The 20,114-nt window shown below is 39.5% G+C and overlaps 1 protein-coding gene across 5 annotated transcripts in view; it reads right to left on the minus strand.

The window, feature by feature from the left end:
- The window catches only part of PLEKHG1 (pleckstrin homology and RhoGEF domain containing G1), a 139,083-nt gene that overhangs the window by 8,455 nt on the left and 110,514 nt on the right, over positions 1–20,114 (minus strand). For all 5 annotated transcript variants that reach the window (XM_085055845.1, XM_085055843.1, XM_085055844.1 and 2 more), the window contains 11 exons: positions 17,364–17,433; positions 10,351–10,397; positions 9,644–9,794; positions 8,534–8,665; positions 5,988–6,170; positions 5,804–5,899; positions 5,603–5,689; positions 3,341–3,374; positions 2,240–2,335; positions 968–1,006; positions 484–506 (listed from right to left, as the gene is read on the minus strand). In XM_085055845.1, the coding sequence (XP_084911971.1) occupies positions 484–506; positions 968–1,006; positions 2,240–2,335; positions 3,341–3,374; positions 5,603–5,689; positions 5,804–5,899; positions 5,988–6,170; positions 8,534–8,665; positions 9,644–9,794; positions 10,351–10,397; positions 17,364–17,433 (958 nt within the window). The remainder of the gene's footprint in view (positions 1–483; positions 507–967; positions 1,007–2,239; positions 2,336–3,340; positions 3,375–5,602; positions 5,690–5,803; positions 5,900–5,987; positions 6,171–8,533; positions 8,666–9,643; positions 9,795–10,350; positions 10,398–17,363; positions 17,434–20,114) is intronic.

Raw genomic sequence — 20,114 nt, forward strand, 5'->3', positions numbered from 1 at the left:
ATACAAATTCTTAAAGAAAATGAAAAATTAGAAATGCTCATTTCAATCTGCTTAAGCTGCATCTGCTCTGGTGATATATCATGATTGAGATAGATATAGATATATCAGAGTATGTTGAAACTTTCCAGTCTTATTTAATAAATGCAAAGATAATATGATCCAAAGAATAAACACTATTTTCATACACAGCACTTCCTTGATTCTAGTGGTATTTTTAAGTATCCTGTAGCACTAGGAATTGATTGGACTGTATTATAAACCACAACAATATATGGATCAGTAATTATTTCTTTATTAAATATTCCCAAAATAGTAAGCTGTATTTCTACTGCTTTCATTCCAGTAATCTTATTTGAGATCCTAAATAACATTTATGGGTTTATCTTAAGGTCAACACAACCAAGGGGATGCAGATTCTTCAGTAAATACTGTGCTCTAAGTCATACGAATGTGCTAAAATAATAAATATAAGAAATGGCTTACCTTCTGCATATCTGGACTTACATCTGGAAACAGAAATACACACATAAATGAATAATCAAACTGGTATCAGCCTGTACCCATTTCAATGCTACACTAATACCCCAGTTAAGAATTCCCCCAAGGGGGTTGAATGCAGCAGCAATTGAGCAAAGAGACTACAGGATCTCAGATAAAAAAGAGACAGTGTGAGCTTTACCAGAGTTTCACCTGAGGCCCTGATTTTGCAGCACTGCTGGGATATGAGGAACTGTTCACAATGGTCAAGACTAGGTGTGTTCAGTTTCTAGGATGTATACAGGACCAAACACCAAGTATGGAAAACCAGATATTAGACTTAAACACCAATATTTTGGAGGTTTTTTTCAAACTTCCTTTTCTTTCCCCTAATGTATTTAGGGACAATTACAAGAAAAAAAATCTGTCTCTGCTTGTTCTGCAAAGTAGAGAAGCACCATGTCAGTAAACAGTATATAAAGTAGCTTACCATTTGACTTCAAAACTTTATGGCCTCTAGATGAGGGTTCTGAAAAAGACAACAATATGTTTACCCACTGTGGTATTCCAAAGAGAGCTGTAGGCATCCTGGCCAACTTTTTATAACATATACAAAAATGTAAGCTTTTGAGCCCATGCAGTGAAGCCAGATTTTAATTTCTTTTTCACAAAATTCCCTCTCAAAGAAGAAGTATTTGTTGAAGTGTCAAATCTACAGCTGTTACCAAAGAAAAATTGTATTACTTAATGCAATAGCAGCTGCCCTCCATACATCAAGGCGCACATAAATTTTTATCCCATGGTAAGATTCCTGCTTTCAAAAGACCTGGTCACCTCTGTTATTGCTCTAAGGTGTTAGAGGTTGTCTATTAGAAATATGCATAGGGTACCAACATCTTAGAAGGGCTTACAAAGCATAAGTAGCTGAAGATTACATAGGAGGCCCTTTGATCAGTATTTTGTATCGTTCCTTTCACAGGTGAAGCAGCACTAATGCAACAAATGTGAGCAAACACCTCAGAAACAAAGGCACACGCCTCAAACATAATTAGAACTTGACTGTTTTTCAGACACAAATGCTGCTGTATGTTAAATTGTTGCATCAGTATTCTCATGAGCCTTGTTTAAGTCATTCCCAATACACAATGTTACACACTCCAAATTGGAAAGGTGTTTAAGGAGACAAAGAGGGGAACACAGGGACTGCAACATGAAGTCACCCAACTATAAAGACACTGGTAGTGTCTTCGAGAGTAATTATGGATATAGGTTCGAGCTAGGAAGAAAAAAAAGAGCCCAAAGTCAGCATAACCATCTCTCAAATTTCTATTATCCAGAAGGCAAACATTACACTAAGTAAAGATAGTAATCATATTTTGAAATAATAAGCCTATCATAATCAGGATGGAACCACTTCTGAGACGATAATAACTGTGGTGAGGGGAGATGTCAGATTTAAATAATGTGACTGGCTTTCCTGCATGTGCATTCTTTAATCTATTAAAAGTACCAACTGTTATTTATGTATCCAACATTACAAATGTATATTCCTTAAATTAAATGCAAACAGTAGATAAAATAATCACAAAGCAAATAAATGATTATTAAGGTACTTCATCCACATCTAAGAGATATTGTGCCATGTTAAATCTGCCTAGAGTGCAGATTAAAAACCAATTCCATGTGCCCAGCCTAACCCACCCCTAGAACAGCCCTGCTTGTTTTTCCTTTCGTCATCTAGGGGGTAAATGAGTTTATTCACCTGATTTCCTCCTCACTCTGTGAGGAGTAGTGCCTTCCTTAGGCTGGTAGGATGATTTCATTTCTCCATCAGGGATATAGTGGAAGCCTGGGTGATCTGTGGAACAAGCAGAGGCACGGGGAATAAGGGAGTGACAAGGATGGCACTTCACACACCTTGGCAGCTCTCTTTGGGGCAGTGCCACCATCCTTTTATGACTAATAGAGCTGCACCTCATCAGAGCCTGAAGCTACACAAGTGAGATACGCTGAGGTAGGGTAGCTGCTACCCAGGCAGCCATGGAAATGCTTTGCCCATGTAGCTGTGCCTGGCTCCAGAGGGCTAACCCAGCCACATTTATCCACCACCATGTTTGCTCGCCAGTTTCTCAGTCAGAACCTTCCCAACAAACTATACAACTACTGTGTAAATAAATAACAAGCCTGCTGTACTCCATAGGACTACTGTCCTCATTCCCCTACACTGCCTGGGATTACTGGTGACAGGAAGAGCTGAAGTATCTTGCACCAGTGAAGGCAGCAAGCAGAAGATGCAACAGTAGGGACTGTGCAGATGGGTTTGTGCTCAGAGAACAGACAGCAGCACCACATGTGCTTCCCTGTGCTGGATCCTGGAACACACACAGGTAAACACTTCAAACAAAAAGACAAGCATCACTATTGTCCAGCTGCAAACTTGCCAGCACAAAGAAGTCATTACATTGCTATGTACTTCTTTGAGGAGTGTTTGTATAATGCCAACCCTTCAGTGGGCTTTATGTTACTTCACTTTATTACATTTTATTACACTTTAAACTGCACCAGAAGGAGTTTACACTACAGCACAGGAAAGATCATACACTTAGTCAGCATGGAATAAGCAAAAGTGTAGCCAGTGTTTACAGAGGGTCTGATTTTTCTCTTTCTTTCTTATCAACTTATTGGTTGCAGTCTAGTCAGGTCTACAGGATCTGCATCCAATTTTGCCTTTTTTGGCAAGGTCCTAATTCAAGGAATATAAGCCTGGCCTTCTTCCATCTCAGATGAAACCAACAGCTAAAGCCAAAATTTTGAAGATGGTCTTATTAATTTTTAAAACAAAAGTTAAAAAGAACCAACTTACGTATGGCATCCATTTCAAGAATTGCCTGCTTGGCCTGGAAGAGAAAAAGTAACGAATGAAAAAGTTGAACTCTTAGTAGCAGGGCAAACTACATTGCATATTACAGATAGTAGTGTTAGTATATGCAAATAACAGCAAGTTTAATTTTGGAATGAATAAATATGGTTAGCAGCATTATGTTTTGTTTGTGTTTTGTGTTTTTCTCTGTATGTTGGACATGTTACATATGGGAAGAATAATTTTGGTGGCAGGAGCTTACCAGAGCTTATCTGCAGGTGTGCACACAAAACCTGTTGGTCGCTGCACCCAGCACCTTTGTCTTGCTTGCCCACCTCTGCACAGGTAGCACAAGGAGAGGAGGAGGAATGTGTGCCTTAGGTCAGTGTTTGCCATAGGCAACACCTGGTGCAAGGCATTCCTGGAGCATGTAGTCATGGCACAGGTGACTGCAAAAACTACTTTGGCTTCAAAGACAGGGGCTGTGCTGTGATCATGCTGCACTTGCTGGGCCTCCTCCACGGAGACTCAAACCTCCAGAGATTTCTCTGCAGGTCCCAGAATTTAGAGCTAGAGATACAAACACATCTTCATATTCTGCTAGGATCCCTAGGGAATCGCTTTTTTTTTTTTTTTGGTGATTGGAAGAACATTTCCTTCCTAAAAACCGAGTAATTTAAATCCCTTATTATTTTTTAAACTCTAAAGTTGTTGGTGCATAAAATGCTATAAACCTCTTTTTCCTTCAAGATTTTCTTTGAGGAACAGCTATTAAAAAAAAAATTATTTAAGTAAGATTGATGCAGGATAAAAAGCATCCTGTGACTGTGTAGAATTTGTCCTTTTTTATAATAGAAAAAAACCCTGCATGTTTTTAGCAAGCATATCAGCTACTAAGAAAGAAAATAAACTAAACTGAAATAGCCCATCTAGCCTGCTTGCCCTTCTACAGGTGCAGTTCGGTAATTTTCCACCAGGCGTCACATGTGGGCTACTAGTAAATTCCCCAAAAGCTGGGCCGACAGAAAACTCACAGCAAGCAACTACCGGTTTGTTAGAAGGAAAAAAAAAAAAAGTGCAGATAATATCAGAGATTTTTCATTAGATTTTTCCTTTCTCAAGTGAAATTATTTCTCTGAGAAGAAAATATTTTTGCTTTTGTTTTTTTCCTACAGATAAAAATTGAATAAGAACTAAGAAAAAATTATACAAAGGCTGAGATCATGCTGTAATTTTTTTAACAACCTAATAAACTGCAATGAGTACTTACATTGTAAATATGGATACTAGCATAAACATACCTTCAATAGACTTTGTCAATAAAAAGATAAGAGGAGAACTAGCAATAGGAACTGCTAAGGCTTTTTTCTCCCATAATTCTCTTTTTATTACACTGTTGAAAATGAGTGTTAGTACAGTGTGCACATCAGCCACAGGTAGCATTTTTTAGCCATTACAGCATAAAACTGAGTGAAAAAAAAAAGCAGTCAGGGAAACTGAAAACCAACAGTAAACTCAGTGTGAAAAAAAATCCTGTTTCCACATGAGTCAGTGGTTGCTATGTCTTGGCAAGAGCTAACTAGGGCTAACCCTCTTTGAGGAGTGCTATACATTACACTGGGAGATATCACTTGAACCTCTAAGACTGGATTTCATAAACAAAAGGAGGAAACTTCCTTATTCCAAGACATTATAGCTATGAATATGATATCAATGACTCCTTTTTTCTGGCACAAAGCTTGTTAGCAATCTCACCAAAAAAGGCCAGATGTCCCAGCTAAGGATGCTAGGCTCAGGATGGGTGTGTGTAGCTGCAGTGAAGTGTGTGCTGCCAATGGCTTCAGTGCTGTGATACCTAACCAAGACTGATTAAAGTTAAAAACATCTACAGTACTGCAATTAGTGCATCTCAGTGCTCTGCAGACAGGCAGCATCAAGCTAAGATGTGCTCCTAGAGTCAAGATTTCTGACATTGCACCTCCGTTACTTAGGTCTTGGCAAGCAAATGCTGCTAACACAGTTAAATTCTTCTACTCCCATACCAAGCCCTGTAGATAATTATAGTGGAACTTTCCCATTAATTCTCAGGAACTTTTAAAGATATCAGGAAACAACATGCTAATTAACAGCCTGGAGTCTAAACTCTCTATATTGCATGCATCTTGCAGCTAACAAGATTGTTTTAAGTTAGTACACATACAAGGAGGTGTCTTGTGGTTTCGTTTGGGTTTTTTGGCTGTTTGGTCAGTTTTTTGGGTTTTTTACCTTGGCAGGAATTTTAGCAGGATGATTTTCTAGAATTAACCTCTTCAGGTGAAGAATCCAAAGGCGCTTGTCTTGCTGCGACTTTGCCTGATAGAAAAATTGGGCACCATGAGAAAAATGCATTCCTGCACTATGCAGGGTCATAAGCAGCATATGGATGTTAGCCAGGTTATCCGGTGGGCAGGGAGGTTTCTATTGTACCTGGACAGTATGTTGCATCTTGGGATTTTTGTAGTGGAAGACACTAAAGCTAAGTGGTTCCTTTGGTATTACTTCAACAAGCATCAGGTTTCCACACTGCAACAGAAAGAGGAAATAGTGTGAATCGCAGAGGAGTTTTGGGGAGACCTGTAGACAGCACATTATCACCTACTCTCTGACATACCAGTATGTGAGCTTTGTATGCAAACATTTCATCTCTCTTTTTTGTAATTAACAGCATCTTGTCAAAGAGGAACAACGTGCGCTCATTTTTGGCTCGCTGAAGGCGAAACGTTCCTTCCAACACCAGCTCCCCGTAACTCGTGAGGTCTGGCCCTTTCCAGTTAGTGAGCAAACTCTGTATCTCCTGCAACAGATCAAAGAACAACAACTAAAATTAATTTCAGAGATCTTGTTGAAACAAAAGACCCAGTTGATCTGCTGAGGCCATTCCCACTCTCCTATATAAGGTTTAGCATCTGACAGTGGAAAGTCACCAGACAGCAATACTGAGGTTGCTAGGTTATGTGTAACATTGCAGCCAGGTGCTTGGAGGCTCACTGCAGAGGCCAGACTAAAACATGCCCTGAGCCCTGGTTATTGCCTCTGCATGGACCCAGCAAAGAGACCTGACCTCCCTGGGGCAGCCTAATGAAAGAGCACAACCTCCTCTCCACTTGCTCCCAGAGATGGAAAATCTTTCCTAATTCAGTCATTAGTCTCTCTCATGCTCCCCTCTCTCCTCTGTGTCCCCAAAGAATCCCTCTTAACATTTCCCTCTCATCCTGGATATCCTCCTGAAGTTGCATGGTTTCCCACTGAATGAATTATAATGCCATGTCCATGTCGCATAGGCTCATCACAGAAGATGCTTCTGTGAGGTGTTTGGACTGAAGAGATGATTCTCAGGAGACTAAAGGACCACAAGTGATTCAGTCAACTGAATATCTGAATATGTGCTTGTATATTAGTGATTTGTGTGGACACCACAGATATTTCTCACCTTATTTATTACTTAAGGAAAAAAAAGGTTGGAGAAACATCTAAGAACATCTTCACAAGACTGTGCCACTTAGCTATGGCTATTTTGTTTCCTTAAATTGCTTGTGTTTTCTGTCAGCAGCAATGACATACGACTTAAGCATGGGACATGAAATTCTCAGAGGAGGCTAAACCTTTCATTAGGGAACTCTTTAAAATCATCCATCGGCCTTTAAACCTGGCAGCATGAGCAAAGCAGGGACAGATAGCCTCATCCTAGGTTGGTCACTCTAAGACATGAGATTTTAGTACATCTTTCAGCTAGATGGACATCCCAGTCCATTTGAAGCACCAATGCAAGCGAAAGAATCCACAGGAATAAAACCTCAAAGCAGCCCACTTTGGACTACACAGACAGCTGCTAAAAAAAGAAAAAAAAAAAAAAGAGTTGCATTTTATTAGATCTCTTCAGGAACTTGTTAATCAAGTCAGGATACAGCACAGGGATCAAGTCCACCACTGTTGAGGGAACTTTGTGCAGGAAATGCTGCTGCAGTACTTGCAGCATTACAGACCACATGGCAGTGCAAGAGCCCACAGAAAGCCTATAGCCTACAGCTATCCCTATGGCTGCAGAAACAGGTTTTACTCTTTTAAAGGGTAGTCATGAGCATAAATATTTTCCACAGCTCCATACGTTTGCCAGCTAAGCTCAATAAATTTTAAAAAAGCTTTTTTTTCCAAAAGCATTTAACCCTCTTTATTGCCAAATATAATTACTCAGATTTATAGCAGACTGTTGTTAGAAGTCATTAGTGTGCATTTCCAGCAATGTGTGACAAAGGTTATCCTGCTGCAGGCAAGACATTGTCAAATTTTCCCTACACATAAACAGCAGCAACATAAAAAATAAACAATCATAAAAACACACCCCCAAAACAGAAAAATGAACAAAACCACAAAAAGGATGAATAAATTTAATTTATGTTAAAGAGAAAAAAAATGGGCAAAGAATAACATGACATGGATTTCTGAAATGCGATAAGCTTATTACTCCCTTTTATAAATTAAAAAATCCCCCCAGTTTTCTTAAAGCAACATAAGTATTGAAAATGTAACATAAAAGCATGATTCACTGGGAACCTGGAAACAGAATGAGAGCAAAAATCCCACTAAAGAGCTTGCTCTTGATGCAAAAAATTAACTCAGGGTGTAGCTTTCATTTTTTTCTCCCCAAAAGAATCTTCATTTCAAGCGAAGTTAGAGTTTTTCTGAGTATCATGTTTCTAGATTTATGCTTTTCACAATGCAACTGACAATGAGTCTTCTAAAACCCAAGAGGAAAGTACTTAAACAAGAATCAGCACAAGAAATGCCTCAAAACAAAATTAATCAGCACAAAGGGAAGAAATCGGAAACCACAGGATTTCTGAACAAAGCCATGCCCTAGGGTTGTACAGCAGTGCTGTACAATTGAGGGAAAGGAAGAAAAAAGAGTTATCTTAAGTTCCATATTACTGCAAAATAAATGCTTTACAGGATGCTGCTTGTAGGGTAGAGATGTCTGAGATTTTCCTGCAGCAGTTATGACCATGGTTTCCAAGATCAAACAGCCACAGGCATGCTCAACAGGAGTCTAAATTATGACTGACAAAGATTAAAAGAAAAGATAAACTAAAAAATGTTAATTGCATATATATTGACAAAACCAGTTCACAAAACACCCATAAAATCTCTCTGGGAACTCACCTGGAGCCTGATGGCATGTTCATGTTTCCTCTTCATGTCATTTATATGCCATGCCACTCTCTGCATGGTATCTATGGCATCCAGCACCACATCATAGCCCTCAGTGTCCTTGTCAAGGTGGTTTTCTATTTCCTAAGACAAAGGGATAAAACCAAAGTCCCTTTATTTGTAAGTGAACTTTCGCAGCTGAACGCAAGACAATGTTTCCATCTGTATTATTTTGTCTTTGCATAGCAATCACTCAAATGCAACATTCTGCCTTTGTTACTGATGCATGTTGCTATCAGTTTGATTAACACGAGATGACTAACAAAGTCAAGCCTTTAGGGTCAGTTTAGCAGCAAGTACACTTGCAGCAGGCAGTGTGGGCAGAGAGGCACAGAAAGAGAGCGCAGCACACTGACAGGAGACTTTTCAGACAGCATTTAGTGGCTTTCCTACAACACAGAACATACCTCCACACTTAGAAAATCCTGATGGAATTACACTAGGCATTATTTTACAGTTGGAGAGCACAAAAGCACCAGGCATTTTAAATAAGGATCAGAGTCTTTACACTTCACTAGAACATGACTCTCTAATAGGAAACATATGTGTAAAACGTTAACAATAAAGCATGAATTTCCGAAACTTGCTTAATTCACTGAATATGGAAAGCGTTCCCACTTCCTCCGTCATTCCTCTCCACAAAATTCTTAGCATTCAGGGTGTTTATATGTATTTAGTCCTTCTTTCAACCACCCCCAGCATTGCAATATGTGGAAAAACACTGTTCTTCATCAGAACAATAAATTTGTGTACAATAGTGTTTAATCATGACAAGAATTTTCCAAACAACTTCAGAATTACAGACCAGTTTTCAAAAAAAGTGCTAATTATTTGGATGCAAAGACTGCTTCAATGTGTCTAAAATAATTACCATAAATTCGCCACTCCAAATAGATGCATATGGTGTGGAGTGACAAGGACAGAAAGTCTCCACATATAGGAATCAAATACCCACAAAAGGAAGAGCATTTAAGGAAAACCAGAATCTTTCTAACCATGAAGCCTTGTACCAGAGGCAGGCGCTTCAATGTGCAGCAGCTCTAAACTAAATAAATTTCTTACATGCAAAAGCAGGTGGTACTTGAGGATGCGTTGGACAGGTTTCAAGAGGTAAGAGCCCAGGGGCAGAGAATGCTGCAGTGCTTCTTGCCGCTCTCTGAAGAACTTGGCCAGTGCCTTGTTCCTCATGCACTCTGTCAGCACAGCCACAGACCTGAAAACATCAATACACAGCTTTAAGACACACTCTTTCTATATGTCTGTAGGTAAAGTAAAGAATTGTTCCCTTTTTAGCTTGCAAAAAGGAGCAGCAGGTTCCAATTCTAATAACTGTTGTTATCAAAACGTTCTGTTTCTGTTGTTTGGTTTGGCTTTATAATTTGTCTTGTCCATTCAGCTATGTTTTCCCTTGACATACAACCAATCTCTCTTACTGGGAAATACATAAGCAGCATTGCAGAATAAGACCATAATTTTCTAAAGAATGAACCACAAGAATAGACAAAACAAAACTTCAGATAACCATTTAAAAAAAATTACTGTATTTTTTTTCTTTTTTCTTTTTTACATAAAAGGTAAACTCTGTGACCATTCCTCCAATTTGGGAAGGGGAGAAGCCGGTTTTTTTTGTTGTTGTTGTTTTTTGTTTGGTTTGTTGTTTTTGTTTTAGTTTTTTGTTGTTGTTGTTGTTTGGTTTTTTGATAGACTGTAACTTGCATTACACAAACTGGCCAAGGGACAAAGGAAGAAAGGGAACCCATAATTCCTACCTTGGGTAGTTGGTGCAGTACTGAGTATATATGTGGAAATCTTCACTCTGCACAGGAAGGAAAAGTTTGCATATATTGAGATTTTGTCAAACGAGCAGCTAACGTGTGCAAGATAAAGATGATGATGTCAAGACAATACCTCCTTCAGTTCCTGATCAATGGATGCTCTATGTTCACTGTGATAGTCCTAACACAACCAGAATTTAATTTCATCTTTTTGGCTGGGGAGATTTTTCCTTTACTTGAAGGAAAAACCAAAAGAACTATATAGAGATATAACAAGTGACTTTGCAACAAAGCCTCCAAGGCACCTTATGAAAATCTCTGCATCTTAAGAAAACCCAAAAAACCCAAAACCCAACCAAAACACCATCACTACACATACCTCCTTCAAACAGCAGGCTGCACTTATCTAGTTTTTTTGTGTGCTGAGGCACACCCATACCATGGAATCGTAGAATATCCTGAAGTGGAAGGGACTCACAACTATCACCAAAGTCCAAGTCCTGGCCCTGCACAGTGCAGCCCCAAGACTCACACCATGTCCCTGGCATACTTACTGGGAGAAATAAGTTTTGCAGGTTATGTTTGGTGTGCCATTTTCAAGCAATTATAAATACTTTCACATTTGAGCACAGTCTAAGCGTGAAATTAGAAGCCACAAAAGCGATTTTTTTAAAAAGTAAATTATGTGAAAGCAGACAGCTATTACCTCAACAAGTTGTAACTAGATCTGGGTGGGTTTCCATGCTTTCCTGTCACATTGAAATTGCTCAAACTTTATGCTGACAAGCTTCTCAGAGCTAAAGTCTGAGTTTCATTTCTTTCCTCCCTGGCCTAAGATTTTCTCTTAATAATCATAATTTAATTCTATGCAAGAATAGACTTCCAGATTCCCAAGTGCTCTAAGTCCACATCTGCCTATGAACTTCTATCTCAAATAAGACACAATTTATGCAGCTTGCTGGAGTCCTAAAGGCTAAGAAAGCACTGCAGAATGGCAAAGTGCTCCCCATATCACTTTTTCTTTGCTAAGCCCTAGACCAATAAAACACAACCTTCCTGCAGTAAATAAGAGCCCAGTTTCCACTCAAAGCCTGCTCAGAATGCGCTCTGGCATTCTGCAGCACAATAGCAGCTCCATGAGGGGTTGTGTCCCAGGGGTCATCGCTGGTGAATGGCAAGACCAAACATCTGCCTCCACAGAAGGCACAGAGCTGTGAGGAGCACCACCCCTGGGGAGAGGGCTGACACAGGCCGTGGCTTTTGTTTCTCACTGTTGGGGTTCAGTTGTTTTTCATTCAGCCACTCATCAGAAAGAGCCATCTCAGGCAGTGCCCTTTGCCAATTCCAACAGCACTGGTGCCATCCCCCTCTCCTGGGGGGAGAGCAGGTTGTGCCATTCATCTCTCCACTGCGCAGTGATCCATAAGGACCCTGCATGAAGTAAGATGTTACTCTGCATGAGTACAAGTCATTGCAATTCATTTCAGTATGACTTACTGGATTTCAGTATTCACTGTTCTGAAAAAAATAACTCAAGCAAACTTCTAATAAATGTTTCCCCAGGGGATTGTGATCCCCACTTACTCACTGGTGGCCTGTAAGCTTATTAAACTGCTCTTCTCTTAGAAACCAACAAGCCGACTAAAAGTAGTCTTGATACAAATACAGTTAAATAATTTAGCTTGGTTGTTCACACCTGAACTAACTTTGTCATCGCAGCTGGTTTTCATGGCAGTGTACCTCTGCCCCTTCTCCACACCCAGGGGAAGTGAGCCTGTGTCACAGCCTGTTCATGTCCATGCTTGGAACCCAAGCCACAGCTGCAAAACCTCTCCACTTAAAATGAAGAATTAACAAACCTCACAGATTTGCAGACATTACACTGTGTAATTTTCTTGGGCAATCACTACCAAATGAGCCAGCACTCATAATGAGCCAGTGTGCTTAAGAGAGAACACTAAGGTGAAATTTGGTACGGTGAAAAAATGTAACTTATTTTATATATGCATATATTAATTCAAAGTTTTCATTTAGGGGCTTTTGGTATAAATGTTAATATATTCCCATAGCTATGATAACAGAATAATACAACTTACAGAAAAACTTCATTAGCAGAGTGAAGAACATTTTGAGCCAATTATTTTTATGTATAAATTCTGCTCATACTCACGTGATTATTCTGCTTTTCAAACAAAAAGGAAAAGAGTATCTGTTGTGAAATTTTAACCAATGAAAGTACTATCTGTAAAATGAACAAGGCCAAACACTTCAGGGTTACAGAGCAGGCTGTGTGCACATTCCCCTCAAAATCAAAAGCATGTCTGAAATCCCCAGGAGCCTTTTCACACTCTCACTCTTTGGTTTGGGTTTTGGTTTTGTGTTTTTTTAATGCAAGGTCAGAACTTCCAATGGGGTTTTTTTTTAGTTTTTTGTAAGGATTTTGTTCTAGCTATTAAATGGAACAAATTTGTATTAAAAAAAAGATAGTTTCTTGCAGCCTTGATACCTCTAACCCTTAAGAATGGTTTCACAATCACCCCTGCTTCCTGAAAAGACATAACACCAAATTCCGTACTGCACTCACATGTGTACTCGCTCCAGTGAGCCACAGCTCATTTCACCACACAGAACCATCAGAGAGCATTTACTTTTACTGAGCAATGCAAGCTCAGTGCCAGGAGAAAGACAAGTACATGTGTTTTGCCTCCAGGATGAGATTGTTGATACGCACTCAAACTTGCAGATCTCTTGTGAATCAACATCATACACCTTGCCCAGGCATTGGCTGGATTCATGTGAACATGTTGGGAAAGTGGCCAAGAGAGCCACTTCTAAGAGAAGTTGTTCCTCGGCCTGACAAAACTGCACTGCACTGCTCAGTACAGGAGCAATAGAAAAACCAGAACTAGGTTGGATTTCAGATTTTTCTGAATACTTTCACAAGGAAAACATCAGCTATGCTCATCAGAATTTCTTTGGACATTCTTAAACTTACTCAGCTTGAAAAGATTTTTGTTCATGTCAACTGTCTTCAGACCAGATTCAGACTGATCTCTTCACAGAGACTGGAATTGCTCCAGAGAAAGGTTTAAATCTGGGGGCCCAAAGCTGCTGTGGTAGAAGCTGCAAAAATCTGAGACTCAAGCTCAGATTCATCCACACTGATTGCAAGTCACCCTCAAGAGCAAAGCCAACCGTGAGCAGATCCCAGCTATACTTAGCTGCTCCCTCACAATGGAATCAATTCACTTGCATCCCCTCCACATAAATTCCAGATCTTCCCTCAACTCTTGGTGCACTGTGATTTTTATAGCCATAAAAGGCACTTTAAAAGAAAATGGAGACTGCGAAACTGAGCAGAGTCAGTGTACAAACTGAAGCCAATTGCCTGGATCTCCTCTTCACTAATGAGATGCTAGATTAACTTAATTCTCCCTTTCCCCTTGGCTAAGCTGTTAGTGTGTCTTTCAGAAAACATATGTTCTGAATTTCTGGGGTGCTGAGTGAGAAAAGCAATGTGCCAGAATTCAGCTCTCCTTTAAAACAACTCAAATGTAAATGTATAGAATACTGAAGTCAATGTTCTAATTAACGCTGGCATCGTTATTACGAAAATGAAAGACTGAACTGGCAAAAAACCCCTTATAAACAGTCTTCTGTGTGAATAATTAAGCCATAGATAAGATTGCACAGGAACCTTTTTATCAGTTTCCAGTTACAGTTACCAACAAAATGTCTCCAAGAACTTTTACATACTAGTGTTAATACAGCTCTCCTATACAAAGAGGGAGGATCAGAAATGGTATAAACTAAACTAGTACAACACTACCCTCAGATGTGGGTTACCTCCTTGCAGCAGCCATCCCAGACTGTTAAACAAATACCCATCCACACCATCTGCATCTTGTGGCAGAAAGAGGAAGACAGCAGTTCATTACTGGTTTTAAAATAAGTGTCCTTTTCTGCATTTGTGTCTATCTGCCTGTGAGTATTAAGGTATTAAAATATTTGGAAGCAGAGGGATTCAATGCAATGTCGTAAGTTGCTATCAAATATTTACATTTACATAAAGCCATAGCTTTGCATCATTATTTTATTGGTTAATGAGTTTTATGTTCCTGGCTAGTTTAGGCTAAAGATATTGCTGTAGTCTGTTAACAAATCAAAGCTGCCATTTCAGGGGCTATTTACTTTGCACACTCAGCACAAAAATGTTAAGATAAAGATTCAAATCCACAAGTACATATTTTTGTTCAAAGTACACTAAAGTGTGTTTTGACAATCCTTTCACTTAAAAGTTACAAGGCTTTTTACTACTCAAGCATGAAAGTTATACATAGGAAACACATTCACGTATAATTTGTGAGGGAAGTATAATATGCTATACAAGAAATTTTACTGAGCAAAACCAAATAACAAAGTTCAAAGAGAATGATCCAAAACTTCAAAAACTAAGCTCCCCAGATGTCTTCACAAATATCAAACATTTTAGTCCCAACAAGCTCCAGAGCTATTTTAACCATAACTGTGCTGTTACACATGCAAACCAACTTTTTGTGATCTCACATGAATCCTAAGAAAGAAGTAACTTTTACTTCATACAGTTGCTGAGCTTCATAAAAGTCCAAAAAACAAGCACAGTACCTACACTGGAAACTTGGTTATCCCTTAAAATTCCCAGCACCTACAGTATTCACAGTGGGGTGAAAAGATGGCACTAGGTCCGGAGCTCACATAACTTAAGCACAGTTCCACTGAAGCATTCAAGAAGCCCCAGCTACATCCACTAGCTAAGGCTGTGAGCTATGACTTCAGCATGATAATATCCCCGTGCTTAACTCACAGTGAAGATCTAACGCACTCGGAGCAATGAAACAATAAATGGCTAAAATCCCGTAAGACTTGAAGGAGTGCATGCTGCCAAAAAGGGCAGTTTTATTTCCACTTTTCAGTGCTGGGAAGACACAAGCAACCAAGAATGGACAACTGGATTCTGTTAAGACAGTCAGCAGTTGCTGTAATGAAATCCTCACGGCCAAAACCAGAACTGTGGGGTATTTTGGTATTGTTTGATTTTGCTTTTAAGTGTTTGCACTTGTCTGGATGAAGCTAAAAAATGCCTGTTAGTACTGCAATCTCTAGCAATTTCTGAGCCATCAGGCAGTTGCCTGCCAATAATACAAATGCTAAAAGCATTTGACAAGGGAACAAAAGGCGCAAGCAATGATACGCAGATGGGTTTTGGAACTAATGGCCAGAAAGTCTACCAGACAAGCCCTTTCTGTTGGCCAATTTGAATGAGAGCACAACTTTTTCCTGGACTTATTATCAGTTGCACCATCTCTATTTTACATCCCAGCAGGAGTACTCCCAGCAGTTCCAGCTACAAGCAAGCAAGACAGCAGAAATATCTACCAGCTCTAAACTGTTTTATCTGTAAATACCCTGAAGGCCTCCCAGTTGGCCTTCACTGCACAGGCACTCTGCTGACTTATCACAACTGCCTGCCCACCAGGACCCCAGATTTTTTTTTTGTCAAGCCAGACCCAGAGTGCACATGAGGTTACTCTGTTCCAGAAGCAGGACTTCGCACTTTTCCTTATCCCATTCTCTCCTTCATTTTGATCCAGGCTATCTGTAGCAATAACAACATGCCATAAACCCCACTGCAATGGGGCAAAAATGCATCCTACTTTTATAGAAGTGGTGCCAACTAAGGTCTCTCAATACTTACAAAAGATCAATTACTAGATAAATTACAGCTTTCTCAAACTCAACTGAAGCAAGTGATCTGATGAAACAGCAGCACTAAGCTGATATCATCACTCTAATTTACTATAAAATCCCTTATGTCACAACAGTGCCAAACAAATTACTGGGCCACAATGAGAGCGTGGACGAGTTAATCCTAAATCCATGTGCTAGACCTATTATGTTGAGTGCTTGGTGCTGGCAATACTGAGTTTAGGACAAAGTATAAAACATGACAGGCTTTCACTTTTTAGCTTATTTGTTTGTGGGTTTGAGGGGTATTTTTGTGTGTTTGGGTTTTTTTTTTCATTTTGTTTTTTTGGGTTTTCTTTTTTATTTTTTTTAATAGAACAAGGCAAACACACTGAGAGAGAGATTATCCAATTTGAACATGACCCCTCTTCCTCCAGAAATACGACAGAGATAGCATTATTTTTAACACATTTGCGCTCAAGGCATTTGCAGATTTTCTGATCAAGCCTGCAGTAAACTAGCATCATCTGTAGCCCAAATTATGTAATTTCTTGTTGTCCTACTCATTATAGCCATTGCTCTTCTGCCTGACTGGCCCTCTGGGTTTCCTACAATGAAGGCCACCTACTTTTCTTCCCTATATTTCTCCTGCACCTAACAACTTCTCTTTCTCCACATTTTTGGCTTCAGTATTGCCCAACAGAATCCAGACATCAGATCAATGTTCAGAAAATTCAAAGAATTTCAGAGAGAATGAGATTTGAATATTAAGGCTAGATTTTGAGCCATCCCATTTAAAAAAGAAAGTTAAAGGTATAGTTGTGGGCTTCAGGAAAAATTATCAGAAAACAATATGGCCAAAAGTGTGTTAATATTATTGCCTTTTCTAAGAATGCAGCCAAGTTTATTCACTAGTTGTTTTCAAGCTGACAAGACATAACTGGAGTACCACTTGATCACCTACATTAACAGATGGAAGAAAAAAATAGAACCCCTGTAACAGCTGACAAAAAAAAAGCAAACCCTAAAAATGAACTCAATCAGCAACTCCACTAGTTCAGATACACTTACTGAATAAAATGACCCCTTTGTCTTGATTTTTTAGAAACACAAATCAGAGGCATATCCCTGTCAATTACTAAGAGAAATCCCTTCCCTTTCCATAGATTTGCTGACTTTTCTTGGTTAGCCTTACATAAACGATCAGAATTAGGCCTCAAAAGCTAATAAATTAACCTTATTTCCCCAATATCGCTCTACTGATAGTGGTGCTGCAGACTTACCTTGGAAACAAAACAATCTGCTATAGCCACAGGATCATTCTCACAGTTTTCCAAATCTTGCAGAAGCTCACTAAAACAAAGAACAGGAAAAGGTAAGACAATTATGGCAGTCCTTGAAATAGACACACCTGTCTATTCAGAACCCTTAATGATGCAGGGAGTCCTAAAGAGGGAACAAGAATCCCTTTGATGCCCCTCTTACTCCCAGTTGCTGGGGGTTTTTATTTGCAGGCAGAGGAGAATGGTAAGGAAATGGTATTCCTACTACTTCAAAATTCAAATCATCAGGATGACTACGGACTGGTTGCTCTGCTAAGCAAAGCTGAGCCCCTTCCTTCAGGAAGATGTCCCTAGAAACATTCAAGGCCAGGTTGGATGGGGCTCTGAGTAAGCTGACCTAACAGAAGATGTCCCTGCTCACTGCAAGGAGGCTGGACTAGATGATCTTTAAAGGTGCCTTCCAACCCAAACTATTCTATGACTCTGTGACTGACAGCCCTTTCACAATAATCACAGTGGTGCAGTCAGACAGTTGTTTAGTTTGTACATCAACTAACATGATATAAAATTAAGAAAATTGAAAAGCTACTACAACATGTGTGCTGTCCTATAAAGACTTTTTATGTTCTACAAGCTTTACCTGACCAAGGGAGATGAGGAACTGCTCTGAAAAATACTGGTGAGAACTGGGGATGTATTCTCATACAAGAATGTTAAGAAGCTCACTCAGGAAAATTAGTGTACTTTTATACATATATATATATATTCTACATGCATAACAATAACACAAGAGGATTTTATAATTTTGCCATGCCAAAGAGGAAATTAATTCATTTGAACAGGAGCAAAGCAATAAGGAAGGCTGTTTGCTGTTGCATGAAACTCAGTTCTCGAAAGCAAATTCAGTGAGAGAGTTCAAGCAGAAAAAGAAAACCTCACAGGTATCTCCTTGATCCAAAGAGTTTTCAGTCTTACTGAAAGATGTACTCAGAAAAATAAGAGAAGAAACTGAATTTTATGCCAAACTGTTCTCTAACAGAATTTTCTCCTTCCCCTCCTTCTCCTCTTCTTTCCCCCTGCCATTCTCACACACATGTTCCCACAAAGGATTTTCCCTTTACGGCTACTTTTCTCCCAGTGCACAGCTGTTTCCCTAAACACGTTTTGTCTAAGAGTTCCTATGCCTGCATCTAGGGAACTACTCTTTTCCCCTGTGAGCAGACACAATTTCCCTTTGCATGTACAAAAAGCAGTAAACCAGAAGAGTTTCCTGACTTGCTCTTTGCTTCCCTAATTACTGGAGGAAGGAAAGGAAGAAATCAGCAAGGAGTCAGAAGGAACAAAGACAGGCAAAGGCCTTAGGTTCAGTGATCACTAAGTCACTTTGTACAGTGACAATTTAACCTCCACCCCTCAATTTCTCCCTTCATCAAAAAGGGAATAAAAATATGACCCTCGTTTGATACCCCACAATCAAGAAGCTTGTTTACATCAGCAAAAGAAGCAATGGTGACCACAGACATTAGTAGCAATGGTGACCACAGACATTAGTAGTTATACTGACTGTGTCCCACACATGAGTTTTGGAAAGAACATCATGCCAAACAGGCTCAGAGGATTCCTGCTGTCTGGCAGTCAGATGTTCTTCTGATGGCTTAGAGTATGTAGCACCTGGACTGTCATTTTATTCCTACTGGTCTCTGATAAAACCGTATTATTTCTCCTTCAGGATATAGCAAAGGAACACTTAAAGGTCTTATATATACATGAGTCCACGTTTATCCAGTAAATAGCCTAGCAGTTTGCATCCTCAGCACAAGCCCATAGTGTAAGGGCTGTTTTTTCAAAGAGTTTCTTACCCATACTACACTCTGTTCTGTCTCACCTGGCTGATTAGAATGGGATTGGTAAGAGCAGTCTACCACTGTAAAAACAGCAAAACTGTCATGCTCAGGCATCCTGAAACACTTAAATAAATCTCTACAATACCGGACTCACATGTGAAAAAGCAAGGTTAATATTACAGGTTACATTTAAGCGCCTGGCAGGAGGCAGAAAAAACAAGAAAGAAAAACATTAGTCCTGTTCACCTGAATATCCAGAGGTTTTCTGCTGTTCGCAGACAGGATTACAGTTCTTGGCCTCTGCAATTGGCTTGTGCCAACCAGCCAGGCAGGGAGCATGAGCGAGCGCTGCTGGAGGAACTCTGTGCTCTTTCAGGTGAATCACTAACAAGATTCAGACTTGAAGCATGACACAAGTGCTACTTAGGACCACGTACTGAGCTACACAGCTTGGGTTATTATGGGCTGGGAAAATCTGAATCTGTATGAATATCATTGAGAGCCTTTGCTAATAACTCCTTTGGGATGTAAAGGCTGACATTTTTGCATACAGTGCATTCATTATTTTTTCAAGTCAAATGAATGAAAGTCTTATTACAATGCATTTTACGATGCTTTGGTTTTTTGGTTTTATGATGGCTTCTCCTCAGAAGAAGACAGACCTTACTCCCATGAAACTCTGAAAGAAATAGTTTTTCAAAAAGAGTTCATAATCACCAGACTAGTAGTTACCATGATGACAATCATTTTTGCACACAACCTGTGTGTTGCATTTCAACACACAACCTAAAAATCCTGTGTAGTTTAGCTGAGAGAAAATCCCATTTACTGAAATGAAATTTCTCAGATCTGCAAATCTGAAAAAACCCCAAGACTAACACCTTTGATTATTAACAATCACATTCAA

Source organism: Lichenostomus cassidix, chromosome 3 (assembly GCF_008360975.1).
Source record: "Lichenostomus cassidix isolate B80296 chromosome 3, HeHo_3.0, whole genome shotgun sequence".
NCBI classification, from domain to species: domain Eukaryota; kingdom Metazoa; phylum Chordata; class Aves; order Passeriformes; family Meliphagidae; genus Lichenostomus; species Lichenostomus cassidix.